At 38.6% G+C, this 25272-nt stretch overlaps 1 protein-coding gene across 9 annotated transcripts in view; it reads right to left on the bottom strand.

Annotated features, from left to right (window-relative positions):
- tenm4 (teneurin transmembrane protein 4) overlaps positions 1 to 25272 on the bottom strand; it is a 144042-nt gene that overhangs the window by 66913 nt on the left and 51857 nt on the right. For 4 of the 9 annotated variants that reach the window (XM_005735950.2, XM_005735949.2, XM_005735948.2 and 1 more), the window contains exons 4-9: positions 21548 to 21769; positions 11874 to 12123; positions 9378 to 9452; positions 9040 to 9138; positions 7898 to 8133; positions 1668 to 1832 (exon numbers count right to left, since the gene is read on the bottom strand). In XM_005735950.2, the coding sequence (XP_005736007.1) occupies positions 1668 to 1832; positions 7898 to 8133; positions 9040 to 9138; positions 9378 to 9452; positions 11874 to 12123; positions 21548 to 21769 (1047 nt within the window). The remainder of the gene's footprint in view (positions 1 to 1667; positions 1833 to 7897; positions 8134 to 9039; positions 9139 to 9377; positions 9453 to 11873; positions 12124 to 21547; positions 21770 to 25272) is intronic. The other 5 variants (XM_005735953.2, XM_005735951.2, XM_005735955.2 and 2 more) reach the window with 3 other exon arrangements.

The raw sequence follows: 25272 nt of genomic DNA on the forward strand, positions 1-25272 counted from the left end.
TATAGAGGACCAAATCCAACAACAGTTGCCTCAAGGTGCTTTATAGACCCTACATCAGGGGTGCCCAATCCAGTCCTCGAGAGCTATGCATCCCTACTCCAACACAGCTGAATCAAATGGTTTGATTACCTCTTCAGCATGCCATCAAGTTTGGCAAAGGCCTGATAACAAGCCATTCATTTGATTCAGGTGCAAGGATTGCATAACATTGTATTACATACATAGAAAGTACATATGTTTGCAGGGGTATGGGACTGAAAATACTTAACAAAACAGAAATGCATCAGTACTTTGATAGTAAAAAGGAAAAGCAATAAAGTGAAAATTGTAATTATAGAAAAGAGGGATTTCTAATGCTACTACCCACTCAGGTATTAGCGCATCTACTGCTAAAAATTGCCCATATGCTCCATAATACAACTTATTGGACTCTGCGGAAAGGGCAACATCTGTTTGCACATGTAGATGAGCTAATTTCAGCTGTGGAGTCGACTAAAACAGGCATCCATACAAACTACCCCTAGGACACTTAGGGTTACACATGGCACACCAGATGGAAGTCTTCGCAAAAGTCAATCAGTGGCAGTCGGTTTTATCAGAGTATACAGGACACACTCTCCGTCTCCCAGATTTGGGTTTTACATAATGCTGCAGCACACAGGCACATTCTCCACATGTTGGCGTGTGTGCGTATTTATGCAGCACATTAATGGTTGTACTCATCAGGCTGTTTAAATAAATCATAACCCGGGACAAGTGATAATGGGCCTCATGGTTAAATAAATGCTATTTTCTTCTGCAAGATAAGCTACAGCATAGTGCTCTGATGGAAACACGAGAACCAGAAAGAGAGAACGATATCAAATTTCGACATTGTACAAATCACCTTGATAAAACATTAGATGGCCCAGCATTGTTTCCAGCGACAGCAGAGCAAACTTTAACTTATTTAGAAAACTATAGTTATTGATTTCCTATCAGCAATTGGTGCTGTGCAGAGTCTGAGCTTTGTTATAGTCATGATGGCAACTTAACACACTTCTGCTGCCCAGTAAATGAAAAAGACAACTCCTGGATTCATTTATATGGTAATAGCTCTATCTTCTACCTATTGTGGTATGCCAGTGGCAAATCACATGGTTAAATCTGGGCCCATTTGTTCAGGAATGGAACAGAGCAAACTTTTTTGAGTTGAGCAGTTGGTACCGTTGGGTGAGCACATGCTTTCTTTGGCTGCCAGGAAAGGCAGCCCGAGCTAGGAGATGAAAGGCTCACATCCGTTCTGAAGGGGACAGAGTGGCTAATCCCCCTCCAGCCCCTGGATACTCAGTCCCTTAAGCTGCTCCATTTTCTCCCTCCAGGAACAAATAACACTTTCCCACTTACAACAACTTTCACAGGATTACAATGCAGATCTCTCCATGCCATGGAGACAAGTGAACAAAATGTGAAACTGGATGACAAAATAATAATAAACTCACAAGAGCTCTGAAATGTCATCTTTAAAACTTTGAGATCTGAAAAACTTTCACAAATGAATGTGCAAGAATTCATCATCAAAACAAGAACAGCTACATTTAAGATTATTTACTTATAGCGAGTACCATTCAGAAAAAACATATGTCTTTTTAAATAAAATAAGTTATTCTGATAAAAACTTTACTTACTGTCATCTTTTCCTTTGCGGTCATGTATTTCCAAGCCTGTGCTGCCAAGTGGTGGCAAGCTCAGGTCTGTAGGAAAGGTTAGGCCACTTATATTGTCCTCTGACAGCTGGTACATCTGTCTCTGCATGGGTTGCAGGTGCCAGTTTAATCCAAAAAGGTGCATGGCTGAAATGTGAAATATAAGACAATTTCAGAATTTATTCATGCTAAGAACCATTTTAAAGTTGGATTATAGCTAAGCTGAAAACGTATAACCTTAATGTTCTCACAGAACTATTATTATTTGCTTCTGTTTCATTTTGCTTAATATAATGAAGGTGTCAGCTGCAAGGTGGGAAGAGGAAGTACATAGAATAAGGAACAATAGCTGATTTAATGGTTAACAGGCTTTTTCGCAAAATGCTGAGTAGTAAAATCACAAGATGAATGCTATCTTGACCCCATGGGACAACATCTGTCTCACCACACCAACACTGGAGTACCATTTTTTCCAAGCACATTACCGTTACAGTCCCCTGCAAAACTAGGGGACGGTTAGGACAAAGAAAAAACAAATCAGCAGGGAGACACCAGGGGTGTTTCAATGTGAACAGACTGAATGAAGCACACGGATATTTTACAAGGTCGACAAAAGAAATGTCCTTTGGAACAATGGCACTAAAGCGCAGGACAGACGGAGGAGGGGCCGACCATGACAGATTACCAATAAAAGAATGGACAAGGCAAGCTTAGCAAGGCAAAAGCCAATATTGAAGTAAACAGTCAGCAGAAAAGGCCAAGAAACTCGATATAGCTGTTTTATTGTTTAGCTGGTTCTCTTAAGCTCCTCAAGGATATTATAATGCAATTAAATTATGAGGAGAGAAATTAACTGACAATTTTACAGCACAATGCTGTTTTCTTAATTTCTGTTTCCCCTTTATAAGCGCACAGAGTCATGTCCATAAGCATTTCAGGATTATTCATACAAAACAGATAATAATAACATTAATAGCTCACAAAACAAAAGTCAAACTGATTTCTTGTAATCTTTTTGCTGGGGAGAAATTTGATAGTCATTTTATAAGATTACGGCAAGAACTAAGAATAACAATGACTGTGACAGAAATTTGTTTGTCAATTTACTGCATTTACTCGAAAAAGAATCAAAATGAGAATAACGAGACTAATGTTTGTACTGGTCTGGGTTTCGCTTACAACTAACTTTATGTACCCATTTTCTTAACTGCCTGAGTATATTAGTGTTACCAGGGGGATGGAGCCTATCCCATCTGGCATAGGTCAAGAGATGTTGGTACTCCCTGGACAGGTGACCAGTCCGTCACAGCGAGACAGACAAACATGTCTTTGGACTGTGGGAGGAAACCCACGCTAGCACAGAGACTGGAGTTTGCACCAAGAATCAACCTGCTATCAGATAAAAGTGGTTACCACTGGTTACCATAATAATAATAATAATAATAATGATAATAACAACAATAATAATAATAATAATGAAGCGGGAGAATACATTATTTGAAAAGGGTCCTCTACAACTATACAGTTCCAGCATTAGCTCCTTAGGCCACGGTCAGAAACCCTCCGAAAACAAAGGACTAGAAGATGATTGTGTCTTCATCAGAGTAAAAACAAAAGGGTTTTAGACACAAATCCCCCGGTTTGCATCATTAAGCAACTGGCATTATATTAAGTCTAGAACTGCATGCGCATGATGTATTTAAGAGTCCTTAATAATTTATTCGGCACACTTGTTAAACAGTACCACATGCTCACTAAAATATTTGCATGGATTTGTGAATAAAGACAACAAGCAATGGAGTGGTTATCAGGGAAACCACAATGCAAACATTCCCTAACATGATAAAAGTTCATCTTCAATACCAGCATCTGTTCTGTGCATGCCCAGTGCTTGTGGAAGTGACTGTGTCCGTGGAAGGCAACCATAGAAGAGACAGATGGCTTTATTTGCCATTTTGTAAGTTCCAGAATGACATTCCTTTGATTTGTAGCTCAACACTGACTGGCAAAATGGAAAGAGTCAGTGTACATTGCTGAACAATCACAAAGTCACCAGGCACAATGTCGTTCCAAGTGTCCTAGTAATCACGTCTTTGTGAGCCCCGTTCTTCATCCCATCTGTCCCTGAGGCCCCTAATGGAAAATGGTTAAAGAGCCTCCCTCTCCCATCCTTAAAGATTTACTTCAGCGCCTTCGTGGTATCTATGATATGCAGAGCACTGGACCTGAGCCAGTGGAGAGGCCTCCTAATTTGGTTTTGCTTGCCTTTCAAACTTTGCAAACACTGTGCAATGATAGTAATATGGCTGCTGCAACTGCCTGCAAACTAAAGACAGGTAGTAGGAATAACAAGGTACTTCTAACATGACAGCCGCTGGCACTGACACGCTGTGTCTACATTCCAATGATGCCGCTGACCTGTCACGAGTATTGTGCTTTATAGGACTGTCCATTTTGTCCTGAGCACATGTTGTGCCTTCCTTTCACTTATCACTTATCAGGAAGTTGAGTCACGCCATGTGCCAATTAGGAGGCAGAGGTACTGTAGTAGAAGACTTCTCAGCCAATCTGAGGAAGTCAAACCGTATTGCTATCTGTGATTTGCCACAGAAATAAACTCTTCAGTCCTCTGATCATAGCACTTTCCAATTAGCGCACAGTTCAAAGGATGCTATATTGAGAAGATGCTGTGTATCATGTGGTGTTTCAAAGAAGCGCGCTGTACTGTGCAATCTCAGATACCCTGGACTGAAAAATGTTTCAGCCATCTGGCCAATCAATCTTTATGTGTTCAGGAGCAGCCTTTGGTGATTCATATCTTACCTAAACATATAGAAACACCTTTCTATGGTCTTTGAGCAAGATCATGTTGGCTGCTGGGGAACATTTTAATTACAAAACATGCAACTTTTCGGTGTAACGCCGAAGCAAATAAATAAAACAAAGCCTAGAAGCCACTTCAGAGTGTTAAATCAACTATACATGCCTCACCTCATAAAGGAATATACCAAATATATCCTCCCATTTTGGCATTGTTTAATATTGAACCCTGATGTATCACTGCTTTAGGATTTTTACTCTGGTCACGCTCTCCATGCTTTACTGTCAGTGCATCATAATCTTCATACTAATGTATTAAGGAGACTCATCTTTCATCCATGTCGTGATACTGGACTAATTAAAAAAAGAAATAAATAAAAAGAAACTAACGAAACATGAAAAATGGATTTGTTTCATACCTGCAGCATGATGTGCTACAATGCGCATGTTTTCAGTGAATGGCAAACTGACCAAATACATTTATGACTAAATAGCAATTTCAGTGTTGCTTAGTTCAGTGCAGAAAAAAATATTAATGCCAGCTGGGATGGAAAAAAGACATCACATCAAAGCATCCATCCAATCTGAGTGCCTGATGGAACAAAGAAATTACCAAAAAGCTAAGACCTTGAGCTAAAACCTGCAAAAATTCATATTGATGCTTTTTTCTGATGTTCTGTATAAATCATGTTTAAGTGGTAAAATGAATACTTCCAATTGTTGCTCTTTGAATTTAAACACAATCTGTCTGTTTCTCTATAACTGTGTTCTAACTAATGTTTGTTAATATACCAAAAAAGCACATATTATGTATTTGTATATGCAATGACTAATTGATACTGCATAGGACAAAGAAAAAAACAATAGTATATTCAAATATTACTGTAGCACAGGTGTTTATCATTACACATAAATATAGGACTTTGAATCTATATTGTGTATTCTAGGATTAAATCAAAAAGGGGTTTCAACGAAGGGAAAAAAACGTTTTTTGGCTGTGGAAAATAATTCACTATAAAAGTAATTGATTGCTAAGATATTGGGAGGTATTGAAAGACATACAAACAGGTATGACCGGGGCTACAGAGCCTTTTACTGGGTTGGATGACCTTAAAGTCTAACAATAGATGGGGACCAGCCTAATTGTGCTTAGTTAGATACCCAGGGTGAATGGAAGGGAACACAAGAGGATACTGATGACCTTAAAATGGGAAATATATAAAAATGTGCTAATGAGAAAGCAACCACTGAGACAATATGGTGGCACCTTAAACTCCCAACCTTTTTGCACTTCAAAATGTTCCAATTTACACAGCTGTGAAAAAATAAAACTGTGCTACATGTCAAAACATCTGTCACAAGGCATAACTGGGTTCATTAGACATCTCACCCAGAGTTCCCAATTACAGACCTCAATAATTAATTGCACTTGGAATTAAATGTATTTTCTCATCAAGCTTTTAATTAAATATGACCCACGTTCTTGATTTGAAATTCTGATCTTAGGGTGAGGCTTGGTCTCCAACATGTTTACTTGTGGTGCATTGAGAGATGGCCTGAGCTTTGCAGGCTATAATTACAGAGTCTGATTAAGCACCATCAGACTGATGGGGATCTTTGGCTTTTGGCCAGGTCACAAGCAGAAGACACAAATTGTATCTCTACTTTAACATCCAAATTACACCGGTGATGCCAAAAGAAAACCAAACTAAAATTGGTCATATTAAATTGCCTACCAATTTAAAACAAGTAGATGTAGATAATATGAGCAGCAATCAGTTTGCGTGTGTTTCTTTTAACACCAGCACAGTTCAGTTTAAATGGTTCTGGTAACAAAAATAATAATCACATCTTAGTTTGTGTGTTCTTAAAGAGAAGAATTAATGATAGCTTTTGTGGTTGTTACTTCCTAATGTGTATCTACAACAAATAACCTTCATAAAATGTATCTCCCTTGTGACACCCAGCAGAACAATCAAGATTTCTTTCATCAACTTCATGCAAATGAACAGCGTTCTCGCCATCCTTCACAATGAATTATTCCTTTTTCTATTTAAGACTTAAATTCAACAGTGTAGCCATCTGTATATTAAGCAGAAATTCACAGTAAACCAGATGTACATAATATGGTAAAAATAAATTAAACGGAAATGTGTATCAACTCCTTTTTTTATTTGTGGGTTACAGTGATCTTTCATTACTTAATTACAAAAGCTGTTGCTTGTTTTTCATTCCAATCAGCAGACTGTTGGAAATATCTGCTAATCAAGGCAATGACAATATTTAAATTCACAATTCAAACAAACCTTTTTGAGAAATTTTAAATGACTTCTCACTGTAATACAGAAGCTCTGACGCTTTGTTTCAAACATGATCTTTTCTCCTTGTTCATGAACCCCAAACGTAGCCTAGTTTATAGTAATAACTCAGTCAACCTGTAGCTTACTTAATTTAGACTGAACTCCAAATATGTTGTTAGTGACCTTGAATGTACCAACAGGGCTGCCACTGGCATTTAATTTATCCACAGTTTTACGAATCCTTCTTTTATCCAAGAACAAAGACATTAGCTTTATAGTTAGCTAACTATAACTACATTATAGTTAGCTAAGTTCTAAAAACATTTGCTCTCCTCTAGAAATTCTCCATATGTCAAGATGTGGCAAATTAAATTGTTGGGAATGATTGTTTTAAACATCAGGAAGTTGCTTTGTGACAGTCTGAAGCTGAAGCGAGATCGCTTGATTGATATGGAGATTGCTTACAGGAACCCCCCACATATACTTTAATATTTTATCCTTTCATTTCTGTCTTTTTGTGATTATTTGCAACCAAAATGCTGTGTAAACACTTCTAGTGTATATAGATCACAGAAATGAAAACAGTATGACCGGATATGAATATCAATGCCTTAGGGGAGGACAGCAGTCAAAATGAGCAGAAATGATTTAATAGCAAAACTTATCTGATAGTCCTTACCCAGCTGGGACCTGAGAATGCTGTTTAGGGAATCTTAAATGAAATAAGATGAATATTCTAAATGTGCAGCCCTCTCTCGTGTGATGGCTGATGTCTTATTAATTTATTTCACATCCTGGCTATTCGCAAGAGCAAGACACTGGATTGCCTGTCTGCAGATTCAGTCAGTCCAATCTATGAATGATAATGTTTCTTTAGACGAATTGTGTGGGCAAAGAGTCAATCTGTGAGTCCCTATATAACCATGCTTATATAAGGTGCAGAGGACAGATTCATCACTATTGAAATGGATGACAGAAGGAAATGATAAAGTATGTATTCATCCTATGTCTGCATTCAAGTGAGGGGCGGGGTTTGGAAGTGACTGACAGAGGTATATGTCTTGGTGTATGAGAGTGTCAGAGGTGACTCACCGATGAAGTAGGCTAACAGGAACAGCAGTGTTACTGAGATGAGGATGGCACTGAGAGCAGCACATTTCCAGTTGCAGTGCTTATAGGGTTTCTTCAGGCTGAAGGCAGGTCGAGAGAAGGTGTTTCGAGGCAAAGGTCGTGGAGGAGGCGAGTAAACTGTGCTGGAGGTCAAAGGGTATCCTGGTGAAGTTGTGCAATACATTGGTGATGTTCCACCTGGTTTGAATAGGAAGTGCCTGGGAAAATACATTTGCTTGTTAGTTCTAACAGAAACACTAGGTGCTCATGACCATAACGTTGCAGGTTACTGTCTATCCAGGTACGGCCCTTTCCAGTGGTAAGTAATACCAAGCACATTCAGTAGTGTTACCATAGTCATGCTAGATTAGTGAGAAAACTAAGGCATTTCGGGTTGAAACAGCTGAAACTGTGAATCTATATTAAATCTCTTTCAGAGGACGAGTGACCACAGCTGGCTCTTGTTTATATATTCCATCCGTTGCGAGAGGAGTAATTCCCCGTAACCATGTGTCAAGGCTACGTAGAGGAGAGATACATTATATAAGGTTTCAGCATGGAGTTGAGCAGATTTATTCGCCCTTGAAGAACATGGCTGGCTATCTCAGAAAACGTGTACAGCTACATGTCCAAGTGCCGGAAGAACAACCCAACAAAAAACCAAGGGCAAGCGCAACGGTGGCAAAGCCAATTCAACCGACAAGAATACAAGAAGCTCTCGAGCAACAGTGACATGAGCGTGATTGAATGTCATATTACAATGTATGATGTGGAAAGTCACCGAGACTATATTTTATTTATACATATCAGGACAGATCTCTCACATGTCCTATTCAAGCAACAGGAGACAGCATGGGCAACTGTGTTCCACACAGCGGTCGTGTTTACCATTATTCAAAAGCAATACAATCCAACAATGTTACTCGATGCAAATTGTTAGTTGTATTAAAACAGGGAAGGGACAAATACAGCAAGGATTGTAACACTGCAGGAGATGTACACAGATGATTGACAGTGTTTCAAAACAGAGGATGCTCGATGGAAAATAGTGCAGGCATCTATTGTTTTCATGGCAAAGCAGATCCTGACAGTAGTCTGAGCCAGATAGCAAACATGCAACATACCCGTCGTTGTACGAGGCATCGTGGCGTGCTGATGCCAGAATGTCCATCTCAATGAGGTTGTCCTGTAAAGTCTCTAGGAATGTCTGCTTTGCTATGTTTCTACACACAGGTGGAAAGATGGATATGAAGCTAGTGTGAGACATGCGTGCAAGAAATACAGAAAGGCCAATACAACTTGTGATCACCAAGCAACATCAACAACTGACAAATGGAGCTCAAGATGGACAGTATGGGACAAAAAAACAAAACAACCAAGGCCCTTATGGAACTACTTCTACAAAGGTGTGACACAAATAACATCTACCTGTCTTATGCCCCTCATTTGGACACTGCCATACCTTGTTTTGTACGAGCCCTGCCCTTCTCTGCAAGCGTCTTGCTCTTCTCTGATAAACATTAGAGTATTCTGGCTCCTTTAAGGTTGTGATTGGAAGAAAACAATGCATCACTTACAAATAAGAACCTTAAAGTCTATTACACACAAATACTACTCTAAGTCTAATGAAAATCATCACTGAGGTTTCATAGCCTTTATACTGATTAGTATCCTTAACTGCTACTTTTTCCCCCCCATTTAATGGTTGCTACATGTCTTAAAACACATTTTCAGCAAACATTTCTAGAGTCTCATGTCTCACTGCCCCCCCCCCCAAATGAGAGCTCTGTTCCATAAGGAAATACAGCAGCAATGCAATGGAGAAATGAACTGTCCACATGCAATGGGCAGGCTGAACACGTTGCATGGTACAAGAGAAAAGCTTTGTTTTTGATCCCAGTCTCCTCTGCGGCCAGCAGTAAAATCTGTTCATAGTCTTTAAAGCTTGTGTTCTAGGGAAGAATGCTACTTTTAACGAAGAAAGAAATACTTGGCAGAAACCTGGCAGAAAAAAAATGGTGAAGCTGGACAGGGCCAACCAACTGCTGGCATTTTTCCAGTGCTAAAGCACGGCAGAAATATACCAGTGCTGAATTTATCAGTGCAATTAAATTTCCCAAAAGTGACAAGAGAGGGCCATTTTAATACTATTAACTTAGTAAAAGTGACATTTAATATTGCAGGGTCCATGCGGATATTGCTAATGGTTTCAGTTTCCTTATTGGAACTTTGCTAGGTGTCATTTTTTTCCTTCAATGCAATAGGTTATACAGACTCGATTCTGTATGTGATTTCAGCAGCACTCTAGCCTCTCCTCACCATCTGTTTTCTGTTCCACAGGGAATACCTGCACGGGATTAACTGGAGCTGGATGATGTGTAATCATTCATTATACAACTAACTGTCCTTCTACCAGCTGAAATTGATTCTCATTTTCCTGTTGACTGAAGCGTCTCACAAAAACTGAAAGAGGAGACAATAAGTCTGTTCAAGACTGGTTTCTTAGCCACGCCAAATTAGCTATTAGCTATTTTCCTGTCAACAGCTATTTAATTTATGGCAATGTATTTTATCACACAGACCAGTGGTTTTTAATAAATTCTGAATATATTAAAAATATTGGCAACATTTAAACTGAGGACGCTGTTATGTAACATTTTCAAAAAACAGAAGAAATAAACGACAATATTCAAACCTTAACTTTTGTACATAAAGCTATGCAGCAGCTAAGAACAAATAGCTACTGTTACTTGTGCACACTTTCTGAGCTGATTTTTTCGAGTCAGAATTCAGAAAAATGTTCAGAGAAAGCGATATAAATGGAGGAAAGAAATTCTGTCCTCTCTCAGCTCATCATAGTTTACTGACAGAATCTGAGCTGACCAACCAAATTATAATAAGCCTGAACAGTACTTGTCTAACAGCTTGACAAGATCGATATCAATCATTATTCAGTGACACCTTCACTAGGGTACTACCTGTTCTAAACAGTATAAATATATATGAAGAATCCACCTGTCATTGGCCAGAACTGTGGGTTTTGCTCATTCTTGATTATTTGTTATAACACTTTTATCTATAAGAAACAGAAATACAATTGCTGCATTTATTTAAATTTACAAACTATTCACTTTTATATATAATATAATATAATATAATATAATATAATATAATATAATATAATATAATATAATGGTATGCGCAATTTTTTGTCATTGTGATCTATTGTTTTTGGCCTTAACTGCTTTGAAGAGATAATTGCAACAGTTATAAAACAAAGGGTTTTTTCTTTGTTCTCCATAACAACTTACTCAAAGGGTTTATTTAAGGAAACGTGCCGCTGGTGATGTGGCGATTACTTTTTTCTTTTTACTATTAGCAGACTAAATTGATATCTTGGAAGGTTGAGAAAATTCTGCCTCAGTATTCCTAATTTCATACCGCCTTGCAATAAGACCATCCAAAGAAACACCAGATATTCCCTTTGTTACAATAACACTTGACAGACCTACTTCACACAAGGGCCTACTATTGAGAAATACTAGAGAAATGAATGCTGATTAATATGAAATAAATAAAACTCAGGGCTGAAGTGGAGGGGCTACGAAGCCTGCTCACGGGAGCCTGAATATAATTTGGTATTATCCAACATGATTGTAATTACTCTGCTGTTTAAACTCAATAGCTTCCCCTGTTAGGACTCCTAGTATTAGGCGAACCAAAAGCACCACTTTTCTCTTGTTTGCCACAAAATCATGTTCATCACAAATATAGGCCTTTGCCCCTAGCAGGATATTTTCCATTTTATTGCTTTGCTCCTTGTTAGCACTGTGGTAATTTAATATGGAGCGGACAGCAGGAACAGGAGGAAACACCAAGTTCAATGGCACCAGCTCAGCTCAAGTCTTCCAGATGCCAACTTCTCTATACATTGTCTGAGAGACAAACTACACAGTACCTTGTTTCCAGGGGGATGTTGCTGTTAAGTAGCCAGTTGTCCTGTGCACTGCCAGAGTCTTGACCACTGGCGGGACCCTCAGGAGGAACGGAGCTGTCTGTGGGCGCAGGACTTGGGTTGCTCCGTGGTGTGTAGTTGCTCCTATTCAAGGAGTTAATAGAGGCTGCATGGTGCTGATGATTGGGCGAGTGGGAGTGGGAGAGTGGTAGAGGAGGCGTCCGCAGCCGAGAGTGATTTTGAAAGGCTCCGTCTGAAAGAAGAAAAAGAAAAAAAACAGAAAAGAAATAAAACATGGAACAGATATTTTAAAAGAATAAAAATTCGACTCATTTACTGTTTGCTTTCAGGCACTTTTGGGTTACCTTTGAAAGCACCATCAAAGACAGCCAGATTCAGTTTGCTTGCCAGCATAGCAAGAATATGGCAGCTCCTTTGAGGATGCACATTCCAAAAGGTTTGTGAAAGCAAGCTCATGTGTGTAAACTAACTGGTTAAGACAAATCCAAAGCTTATTTCACGCCTTATGGTGTTATTTCAACCCAGTCAGGAACAATATTCTGACTGATGAATGATTAGACATAGCTTCGGTAGCACATACACTCACCAGTCACTTTATTAGGTCCAACTGTTCAACTGCTTGTTAATGCAAAAATCAGCCAATCACACAGGACCGTGTTTAGGCATGTAGACGTGCACAAAAGTGCTAAAGTTCAAACTGAGCATCAGCATGGGGAAGAAAGCTGATGGCATCATTGTTGATGCTAAACAGGCTGGTCTTTCAGAAACTGATGATCTGCTGGGATTCCCAAACAACCATTACTATGGTTCACAGAGTGTAGTCTGAAAACTACACAATGCCCAGAGGCATAGTTGATGCCAGAGGTCAGAGGAGAATGGCCAGACTGATAAGCAAGCAGAATAAACTATAATACCAACTGTTACAACCAAGATATGCAGAAGAGCATTTCTGTGCACACAGCGCATCAACCCTTGAAGCAGATGGGCTACAGCAGCAGAAGACCACTGATGTCAGCTAAGGACAGACAACTGAAGTTCACACTGAAGTACATTAGGCTATTCTACAGTGGCAGAGTCAGAGTTTGTGGTAAAAAAAAACATCAAAGAATGGATCCATCCTGCCTTGTATCAATGATTCAGGTTTCTGCTTGTGGTGTAATGGCGTATAAGATATTTTCTTGGCACACTTCAGGCCCCTCAGTACCAATTGGACATCATTTAAATGCCACCTGTCTTCTGATGGCTGCTTCCAGCAAGGTAATGTTGCATGTCACAAAGCTCAAATCATCTCAAACAGGTTTCATAAACATGACAATTAGTTAATTGTACTCAAACGGCCTCCAGAGTGACCAGATCTTCATCCAATAGAGCACCTTTGGGATGTGGTGAGATGAGAGACTCACATCAAGGAAATCTGCAGCAAGTGTGTGATGATGAATATGAACCATAATCTCTGAGAAAAATGTTTCCAGTATGCTGATGAATCCATGAAGAGTTAGGGCAGTTTTGAAGGAACTTGGTAGTACCAGGAGCCTGGACTTATCATCACAAACTGACCAGTGAGTATAAATTAACACCAAAACTACTAAGTTTTTCACCTTTTCACTTACCAACAAAAAAACGCAGTTAAAAAAGTCGTACTTCTGCTCATTATTTCTCTAACTGACCTCTATCAGAGTGTTCTCTCTACCTCCCACAGAGACCTGTGACAGTTTACTCAGATCAGACACTGACTCCTGTGTAAACAGATTAGCCGGCCTCTTCCTGAAACACACCAATTCACTGGGCTTTTCTGAATTTGCATTTAGCGTTTTTTTGAGCATGCACAGTTTTTTTTAAATAAACAATACTTTGTTTGCCTCCAAACTTCAATCCCGTAACTGCCGCAGCTTAAGTGAAACACATTCATGATTTGTTCCAGATTTAATCAACCAGATTAAGAGTGACTCCACTGGTTATGTACCATTTCAAAGCTTTTAGCAGGAAAATTTGCTCTTTTTTCTTTTCTTTTCTTTTTTTTTTTTACCAACTATATTGTCACTTTTTTAAGAGGATTTAAAACTATTAGATATGAAGTCTAGAAGGAGAAATTGTACCCTGTGGTTTTATATTCACTATTTGATAGTGTGCAATTCATGAGATAGAGGACCAATGTCTGTATGCACTCTGTATCCATTTATTTCCACATCTGCTAAGCCATTCATCAATCAATGAACTCCCGGCTTTACACAGAGTGGCTTTTCTTTATAGCAGTAAGCCTCCTTTATTTCACAGATATCCACAACACTAAATTGCCAATTTACAGCAGAGAGAGCAGAATACAGACACACACAAAGCTTATTTTGTATAATCAGCTCCTTCATTAAAGCGATACCTACTCATGCCAGTCAAGAAGCTTAGAGTCATTTCAGATATTTTTAGGGTCAGGAACATGAAGCTCTGATATCAACATGTGTCAATCAAAGCAGGCACAATAAGAACTTTTAAGGTGCACACTGGGTATTCAGAAAACATTATTATTAAGCTTCAATGCTTAGGTCTAGTCTGCAAAGTGGGTATAAAGTCCTTTGTGTTCAGAGGTGGCATGCTAAATAATGGCTCAGCAAAAGAAATCAACACAAAATGTACCATGCTGTATTAAGCAAGCCTGTTTCTTTTCAGGATTTAAACAAGCTGTTGCTTTACAAGGCACTAGGTAATTTTATACACAGTTTCATATTGTTTCAGTCTAGTGTTTCTGTTTCTTTACGTTCCATTAACTATCACCAAAAAAAAGAGAAAACATTTAAATTTTCACCTGGCTCAATGCCACGTAATCTACATATTTTCTAATGTAAAAGAACCGCTGAAAGAAGTAATTGCTATATGATGCATTTGCTGCACTGACTAAGTTCTCCACTTCTGCACAATGTTGCCTCTGTGCTTAGTCGAGACAGTGAAAGAGAAGCACACCACAGTCGTTATCAGCAGTGGACTAGTGTGAGGTAAAGCCACACGGTTGTTGATGATCTCCTTCCTGCTCAGTAATGTAACTGATTCCCTAAAGCCATTAATAAGGATATGCTAATTAGTTACAGGGACACCACAGATACTCTGAGAAATATATCACAAGGACAAATGCATCGCTGCTCTGGAATGCATTTACTTTTAGGTAAACAAATACTTTACTTCCTACTGTATGACCATCAAGTAAATGTAGGGCAACAAGTAATTAATTCCTCTAACATATTTTTGTTCCACCTGGGGACCATAGAAACAGTCCCCAGTGTTATAACAAGGCTCTTAAGAGCTTTGCTACAACATAAAAAATTACCACGAAAATAAATTGGTGCACATCAATATATCATAAACTTAATATAAGTATAAATTAATACAAGTATGCAGAATGCGCTTGCAGTGTATAGTTAGGACTACTGCCTCTTTTGTTCGCTCTGTTTAAAGACCACAGGAGGAACATATTTGAAATATACTTTCTGAAGTCTGAGCTACTCTGATATTTAGATTTAAATTTACATTTTAAACCTTAATGTATCAACAGTTTTAAAACTGATGGAAAATAATTCTGGTTGGGTATTCCACCTTTGACCTTCCCTTTGGATACTGTAACACAGAAAAGCCATCTCTAAATTCAAGACAGCAGTTGCAAAAAATCAGCGACTGAAAATCTTCTGCAGCCTTTAATCAAACCTTTGATCATCATATGCCCCCTAAAACAATTTCCTTTATTGTGTTTTCACTGATGCATTCCCTTCTGATGAGCTGCTGCCTGCTGAGACCGATTCTTCATCGTAGCTCTTCTTCTAGCACCTGGCAGCCACTGCTCTGCTTTAGCTGTTTGCTAACTATTAATGAGTTATACGTTCAGGATTGAATATAGGTCTGAAAGAACATGTAAATTTCTAACTTTAATTTTTCTATTTCTTTTTAAAATGCACATATGTAAAGGCAATTTCCTTCTAAAGTAAAATTGCAAAGCTGAAAATGTTTTTTGTTTTTTAACTCAAGTCTGTACTTTATGGCCCAGTAGGGGGTCAAGGTCCACACGTTTGACAATCTAAAAATCAGTTTTGCAATACAACCAAAATTATATGCACTACAATGTTTTTATGAACCTCGGAGAACCCTGAAAGCTGCAAATTACAAAAGATAATTTAGCATGCACAGTCCACTCCAACTGTTTTATTGGCTTTTTGAGAAGTTTTCCCAAACCTGCCAACCTGTTTATATATAAGCAATTCCCAGCACGCTGCACAGTAGAACAGATTATAATAAAGAGAAAGATAAATGCTCGTCGCACCTGGCTCAACAGCCCGGCAGAAAGTCATTCTTATTTTTCTGAAAAGAAACAGAAAGACAAGAAACGTGTCTGAGACCAAGCACAGTGAAACATGACCCCCACAGATGTGGTGATTCAGCAACAATTATTCACTACTATCCAAAGGATGCAAGAAAATAAATGGTTTTCTATTGAACTGCTTTGCACAACAAAATTGGCACAAAAGAAGATTCATTTGTTATCAGAGAGTCAGAGAAGGACTTTGTTACCATAGCCAAACTTTCACAGGACATTCAAAACAGAAGCCTAAAGATACCCATTCAGTCTGGGAATGTGGCATATTCATTTTTCTTTCTAACAGATGTATGCACTGGTTAAGGCCTCCTGATGCTTTTCTAGACAAGTAATTAAGGCAAATCCACTTCATTAGCTACGACCTCACCCTGCACTCTGAGAAATAAGAGAGATGTCTAATGGTGGAATGTTATAATTACTGGGAGACTGCTGTCCCATTTGTAGAAAAGTAGTGACACAAAACTCAGGAAAAGATTAAATAAAAATTAATGGTTAATGTTCCACAAACAAGTAAAATAAAAAAAACTAAAAAAAACCAACTAAAAGAATACAAAATAATTCAAACTCCTTGTAATATTTCTACTAATGTAAAGTTACGATTTTTACTTAAGGATTAGAAATCTTGGTTATTGAGAAGTCCTGGGTATGTTCATTTACTCATGAGCTACTGTATTGAGCTTGTTAATGAAATACTCAGAGTGTATGCAGTAGCCAAACTTTGAATTTTACTCTCGACAACAACAACAACAATAAAATCGACAACCAGTCACAGCAGAGCATCCCTTCATCTGGTCCAATTTAGCACTAAATGAGCCAACAAACCAATAAGAGCAGACTGGGATTTTTGGGTTGGCTGCCTTGGCATTTGAGACGGAAAATAGGTGTTTCTGTGATGAGAAAATTCTGTGCTATGTAAACCTTATATGGCACTAAAATAAAAGTATTAACTTATACGTTATATAGTATTATATCAGCTCTTTATTTCAGTGGATACAGTGGATATATATAATAGACTGAATCAATATAATACCAGATTTTGTGCTTGCAGTGTATATCATTTGCCACATTCGGCAAATCACATACAGAGGCCAGGTTCTCAATTTACCACTCGGTATAAAGACCTGGGTTGCGGGATGTTGTATTTCTGAACAAGGACAGTGGATGAAATCTATGGCAGTGATGGTCACACCTGATGAAATAAAATGATATGACATGCTCCAAACACCCGATCAACGCATTGAGGTGTGAGCTATTCGATACAGAATTAATCAAAAGCTATCAAGCGCCCAGATAAATCATTAAATCTTGCTTACTGCTACATCCCCTATGGCTAATCACAGGAGCAAAATTTCCAGTTGAGTACCATTTGTCTATAAAAATACAAATAGAATTTGTCACGAAGGCAGTGAAGCTGCACACTCTACTGACTCTCAGAGGCTGGTTCTCTCTGCTGGACTTGCTTTTTCTTATGACATTAGAGAAGTCTGAATTGGAGATACATGAGGGGATTTCAGCTGTCTTTGCTGGACCCATTTGAGAGGTAACAGGTGCCGAGAACAACGTGATGTGTTTAGCGCTCAGTCCTCCACTCGCTCTCTATGGAAAAATAGGGAAAAAACATATTGAATTGTGACTATAATTTCACCTTCATCACCGAGGTAGAAAAATGTTGATATTTTAGAAATATAAGATCCCCAAACAAGCTTTTGCAAAGGAGGTAAGTAAGTAGAAAAGACTTGATGGAAGCAAATATATTTATCCAAAAAATATATGTGGTTGTTTTTAATAACACAACAAAAAAAATATTAGTAACATAATTCAGAAAAATCTAGTTTTACAGCAATTTAATCTATAAGGATTTGCTTGCAAATGCTTCTCTCACCCTGAGATCTAATGGATTTTCTGTCATTCCCTGAGCTGCCTTAGAAAGAACAAGACAAGTGTTTATGTATGCTCTGTTCTGTGTGTCACTCTGCTGCAAATCCATCAAGAGGTTGGAGATTTTGTTAGATGGCACAGATGGTCTCCAATCATCATGCAATGGAAGTAATGCATCTCACTTTATGTCAATGAAAGGAAGATATGTAGGTATGCAAAATGCATTATCCATAGTCCCTGCACGCTGACGGACAGCAAGCTGAATGGAAGTGGACAAATTGTCTGTTGACTCTAGTTCATTGATAACTTGAAGCTATTACTAAGAGAAACCAATTTCTTTTTATATGTCAGTAAAAAAAAAAAAAATCAGATCCTCAGAAAAACAGGGGCAAAGCATGGCAGTGCCATGTGCAGCTCATTAAATTATTATTTAGGCTCAGATAGTTTTATTCCTCACGGTGTCTGTGGCTAAATTACTTTCTGGTGTGACCTCTTTTAACCACATTTCTCCGTCCTTGCAGACGCAGCGGGATGATTAAGCAGTTCAAATGAAGACTTATTTGAATTCACACACAGCTATGTCCCTGGGCCTTCTGTCCGGCTCAGCATTCCTGCTTGGTCAGCTGTGCGGTGGTGGTGGTGTGCTGGCCCTTTCACCAGGGAGCCCGGCTGCGCTGAAAGCTAACACTGGCCGACCCCATGCTGTTTTGCATTAAGAGATGCTAATGCTGGGAGTTTGCAGTGTCTCAGATCTTGTGGCTCAGTGTGGCAGCGGGATCTCACTGGCAGTCTCCTCGGGAAGAAGCCCCTCAGAGAAAGCTGAGGGCCACAGTGAAACACATGCTTCATAAAAGAACTGCAGGCTTCAGCGAGCAGCCTCATCAGCCTTAGAGAAACTATTGCTCAGTGTTTCTCTAGATAAAAGCAGGACTCCCCCCACCCCACAGGGAAAAAAAAGGGAAATAAATAAACACTGCTGCCTTGAAAGCTACTAATGTGAATAATGATATGCTGCTGAGAGTGTTTACTTGTTCAAAATCTAGCAGAACATTTTAAGTCCTGTATGGGGGCTCAAAGACGACCTTCAGCAAATGTAATTTTAAGTGATAAAAAAAACCACCTGTTTTCTAGAGCAACAGATATACTGTGAGACAATTATTTTGGCATGCAAATTTTCTGTGGTTGTTTGCTGCCAATAATAATGTTATTTATTTATTTATTTTTTTGCTACAGTCTGTTAACCCTGACTTTGAATTTTTCTTCTACAACTGACCTGCATTAAAAAAAAGATCTGATTTGATATTCCAGTCATTTTTGCCATGGTGGCTTTTAAATTACCTTTTTTTTTGCTCATGCAATTCTCACTGAAACCTGAGATGCATGCCAAATTCACATTTACATTTAGTAACATGAAACCTTTTTTATCCATAAAAAGAGAATAAAACAGAAAACATTTGAATTATTTTTCCAGATGTTTAATTAAACAAATATAGAAATGTGTAATCTGATTAATTATATTGGCTATGTCATTTTGTGTATACAACACTCATGCACGCTCAATGGCAGATACATTTATGTAGCTCATGATAACATTGCCACTAATTATTTGACACAAACTACACAGACAGTTCTCCAAATTTGAATTTTAAAAGAAAATCTGCAAGACTATAGAATGACTGAAGAGACAGGCATCAAACAAGCTTACATAACTCATTAGGTGGTTTAAGTTAGCTGAAGAACGAAGGCTATTTCCTCTTATATAACTGTACGTCGCTTCTTACTGTCAAACATTGTGTAGAACTAAATAATAACATTCATTAATGAAGAATCTCAAGCAAAGCCCATTTTGCCAAGCACTAAGCAATATTTACAAGTTTCTCAGAACAGACAAGCATGGAAATATTAAGAGCTCTGGTGTACTGTTATATGAAATTGTATATGAAAGGCACATAGAAACTTGCTCTAGTTTGCAGTTTAACAATCAGTCCTACAAAACCTGAGATGACCAAAGCTACTGGTGGGGGACATTCCTCATCGGTAGTCTCCAACCCCTTACTGACAGCCAGAGGCCAACCTAAACGATGTACCTATGCAAATCAGTGTCATTGTTATGAGACAAATCTGCTGCTTTAAAGGCCATTCCCCCCACCCATGTCCCCTTCAGCACAGTCATGTCACTGTTGGGTGACCAGCATGTTGCTACTGAGGAATTAGTGTTGAGATTTGCGATGGGATTAATAGCTCCTTCTCCGGGCTTTCTAAACAGGCAGCTGGGGTAGTTTGGAGCTCTGTGAGCTAACCCTTTAGTATTTGATTTGTAAGATTGATCAGATACTTTGATTTTTTGAATTTTCCTTTGGGTTTACTCCACCAGTAACAGATGTACAGTAGCTGAAAGACATCAACATTAAAACAACTCTAAAGCATCTTATTTAGCATGCAGATGTGAGTGATAAGTTTCATAATGTTTCATAAACACAAAGAAATAACTTTTTATACTGAAAATGAAGGTCTAAGCAACCAGTGAATATGCAAAAGTCTCTGAATTTGTAGCAACCAGAATAGTACAATGCAGCAACAAACAAATAATATATGACCATAATTTCAGCCTCTAGACCAGCCAAATTACATTTACCTGCACACACAACTCATGCAAATAAAAAAGATATATCATTATAACTGAAAGTTAACTACTGATAGTGTGAATAACATAGTCTGACTGCTGCTTGGTAAACATACTGTAAATATTTTACACTCACTACATTTCTGTCATCTCCTAACACCATGTGAGTCTGTCAGTCTGAGTGAGTGTTAAGTTAACAGCAGGAGACATTGCGTTTCATGAGGAATAATTAGCTGACATTTATTAATAAGAAATCATGTTGGGACTCTTTAGACTAAATCTAGCTCAAAAACCATGTTTTGCTATGCTATTTAAATAAAAAAAAAATGACAGTGTTTATTTTAAAACTGTTTTAACATAACTTCAGACCACTCAGACTTCAGAGTAGGATATGGCAAGGACTACATTTCAGTACTTCAGTACTGTCTCAGTACTGTCTTTTTTGTATTTCTTGTCTGAGGTGTGGAGGTTGCATGCAGCTGCTTTTGAGGGATTTTTAGATGGATACTCTCACCATCAAACATTGAAATTGAAGAGAAATATCTGTGACAAATATCTCCTGCTGAACCAAAATCGTCCATCTCTTTGTGTGAGGCTCTGAACTTTGCAGACCTTGCTTCAGAGAGTGCTGTGCATTTCCTGAGGCTACATATCGACTCAAAAGTTTCTACTCTCTCTCATGGTGCTCAGAAAAAAGGGACATTTTCTTGCCTATAGCCATCCACATGACCTATAACACAACATATCCAGGAGCAGGGGAAGGCTAACCTCCACAAAGCAACAGTAGTTTGAAAACCAACTCACCATCAGCAGTAGCGGTAGCAGGAGCATACAGGTTCCCTGAGCCAGTTTTAACTAAGAATGAATTGGGGCCAAACTCATCCTCAGAGTCAGAGTCCTGGGCTGGCTGAGCCGCACAGTTACCTAGCAACCCTCCCTGGCTCTCATTGGCTGCAATGGAAGGGGGAGGGTAATGGAGCTGCTCAACAGGGGAGGAGGAGGCGGATGAACAATGCAGCGGAGGACCTGTGGACCACAAACAGAGACAACACATGGGGGGGAAATGAAACACACCCAAACACAGGCAACATCACACAGAAGCAGAACACACACACACACACACACACACACATGCAAGACTTAACTCTGACACTTCAAAAACAAACAGGGACACATCTGCCTTTGTCTCCGCCACCTCATCCCAGCTGGGAAGAACAATACAAACAGCTGAAATGACTTTGAGATAGAATAGAAAAGGCAAATGCCTGGCACTGGTTTAGAGAAACAAAAACAACAAAACACCTTTTTGGGATGTTTAATGCAAAAAAGGGAGGATAATTACAGGTTACAATGCACAAATCCAAAAGCAAAGGGGAAAAAAAACAAAAAGAGGAAAACAGAGGTGACGTGTTAGGGTGTATGGAAACATTACAGCACAGCAAATATGCATCCCATCAGGAGCCTGTCAAATTACTATGAATCTAAAAACTCCTCAAATTCTAAACAACCTCTCTTCACATCCGTTATCTAGCATAACTGCCATTCTCCAAACTACAAAAGTTACACTGAGAGATAAATGATTAGAGATCAAATTTACGCACTGTGCAGCAAGCATATGAATATGTCCCTCATTCTGGTGACTGTTAATACCCCCTCCTGTGGAAATATATAAAACCCCTGCCAGTCAAGAAATGAATCCAACCTGAACCAATCCTTCCTTTTTCGTATGTACACTGTGTCCATCTTAGCTTTTCTGCTTGTCAGTAATATAAAAAATAAAACAGCATAGTTGTCAGAGAGGTCAATTGCCTTTAAAGCATGAGTCATCTCGTTATATTTCAATATATTTCCATAACTCTTACATCTGAATATGGTACAGTTTTGTCTGTTAAGCCTTATTGGCTCCAATCACATGCTGTCAGGGAATGTTAAATCTCCACAAAGACCTCCTATTAATGTGTAATTAACTTTTGATGGAACTCTGCAGTGCGCTGAAAATAACACTGCTTAAGTAACATGACTACAGCGCACAAAAGCCATCAGTATGGCGCTCTCCCCATTTTTCCATCAGTCCTACTGTCTTGATGTTGAAATTCCAGCTGACCTGATTGTCATTTATCAGGAGAGACGATTTTCGTCTATGTCTGTAATGATCCCTGAAGAGTATTAAAACACGACTCACTGACTCGCATCTAATTAGGAAACAATTAGTGATATTAACATATCAGCCACAGCCCTACACAAGCAGTAAACGTCCACTGCTTCAGAGAGTCACAGTTTGTGCTTTACACACACTTCACACCAGACACTTCATTTTTTTCTCAACTCTCTAATGCCGGTTCAGTAATGGGTGCTGAGGCATAGTGGTCCTGCTGTGGGTTAATGGCCAAGACACTGCTGTGATTGAATGTGCAGGAATGTATAACGGCGAGAGGAAAAGCTGTAGCAAAGAGCATTATCACGGCTGATTCAACGGGATTCATCTAAGACATGTATTAGTATCAAAAAACAACTCTGTGCTGCTAAATCAAGTACCACTTGACAAGCTACTACCTGACGCTATTTAAGATCAACCGTAGGATTGAAATGCTTGACGGAAAATACAAAGATGAGCTGCACAAGGGTCTTGGACTGAATATTACTGCATTTTCCTCTAAGAGAGAATTCATCACTGAGACCAGAAAAGATTAAAGTCCTCTAAACATGGTCAAAGTCATAACGTAAATGAGGTCAAGGTAGTCATGTTCAGAAGCCATTACTCTTGCACACAAAGGTTCTACTGTCTCACTGCATTTCATTAATACTGCCTTATCCACACCACATCCACCTGAAGCCAGACACAAGGCCTCTGCAGACAGAAATCCACAGCTTGAGATGGCCAGAGAAGTTTCTCTGGCTGCCAGAGTTGATTGCTTTTGCCTTCGCTCACTATATTACAGCAGCAAAAGGGAACCTTTACTTAGGACCCCTTGGACCATGCCCAACTGCTGTAGCTTCTGACAGCTTCAGGAAGTGCCTTTTACTGCCTAGTTTGTCCCAACTGCTAAAACAGATGACCACCCACTGCATTTAAGGTCTTAATCTACTCATTAGCAAGCCAATTACAAGAACAGGCAAATAAGTGTAATCTGTAGGTAAGGAAATCTGCTAAATACATTGTTGCTTTTAGTGCTTGCTCCCTATATAACTGCTGACAAAATGTATTTCAATAGATTTGGGTTGTTCTAAACTAAAGGAACCTACTAATAATGTAACATTCTTGCATTAAATGCATGTGACCCCTCTCTGTAAACAAACATTCTAAAACCTTTTACTTTCAGTATCATTCAATTATATTCATTTTAATAACACTATTATTAAAAATGCTCAGATGTGTCAGAATAAAGTGTGAAAACAGAATCGAATGAATGGCTAATTATTTAAAATGATAATCTGACAAACACAACAGGTAAGGCTGAAACAGAGGAAGCAACAACGCTACACAAGCGTAATGCTACACCACTTGGTGGATATGGGTGGATATAGAATATAGGTTTCATATGAATAAAAATACACTTATATGAAATGGAATTTGTATAAAAGTTATGCAGTGAGTTATCAAAAGTCACTTGAAATCAGAAAAAAGACAAAAGCTGAAGCACTGTGAGGCTTTTTAAAAATAATAATTAAAAGATTTTATATGTTACAGTTCTACAGGTCAAAGAAAAAAAAAACTGTATGTGGTATATGAATTACAGACATGATCCTAGCAGCAGTATAAACATGCAAATGTATGATGAAAAAATTCGATCAATTCTTTTTATAATCCTACAGCTCAAAATAAATAAGCAAAAACTGACCAAAGACTAGTAATGGGCATGGGCTACATCATGCAAATGGGAGCATAAGATTCTTTGGTAGAATCACCTCTGTGTGTTTATACATCACTACTGTACTTAATCATTAGCAATTATTAAACTATAGCTCTCACTCTCTCTCTTCATAGCTTTCCTTTTCTCCTGTCTCTTTGATCTCACCTTCATTACACTTTAAACTGGTCACAGCAGATTGTTGCCCCTCCCTGAAACTGGTTCTACTAGATGTTTCTTCCTCTTAAAAAGGATTTTTGTCTTCCCACTGTCTCCAACTGCTTGCTCATAAGAGCTGTGTGATTATCGAGGTTTCTTTCTTATATTGTAGGGTCTTTAACTTACAATAAAAGCACCTTAAGGTGACTGTTGTTGTGATTTGGTGCTATGTAAATGAAACTGTATTGAACTGAACTGAATTCAATTGTTAAACTGTTTAAGAAATTCACAAATCAACAAAAAAGAAGTTTGCATCTTCAGTGGCAGAGCTCCATGTCCATGCTCCATGAGTGGTGACATCACATCTGCACTCTGCCGCTATTCTGGGCTAAATCTAAATTTTTTACAGTAACTGACGAGTGCAGCACGAGGGGGTTTCCAAATGGGCAAGGCAAGTTTGTGAACAGTAGAAAAAACATATAGAAAAGAAAATCAAGAAAAGTTTGGGTTTTTTTTTTAGCT

This window comes from Pundamilia nyererei, unplaced genomic scaffold, assembly GCF_000239375.1.
Source record: "Pundamilia nyererei isolate P.nyererei 1_Seehausen unplaced genomic scaffold, PunNye1.0 scaffold00066, whole genome shotgun sequence".
Lineage (NCBI taxonomy): Eukaryota > Metazoa > Chordata > Actinopteri > Cichliformes > Cichlidae > Pundamilia > Pundamilia nyererei.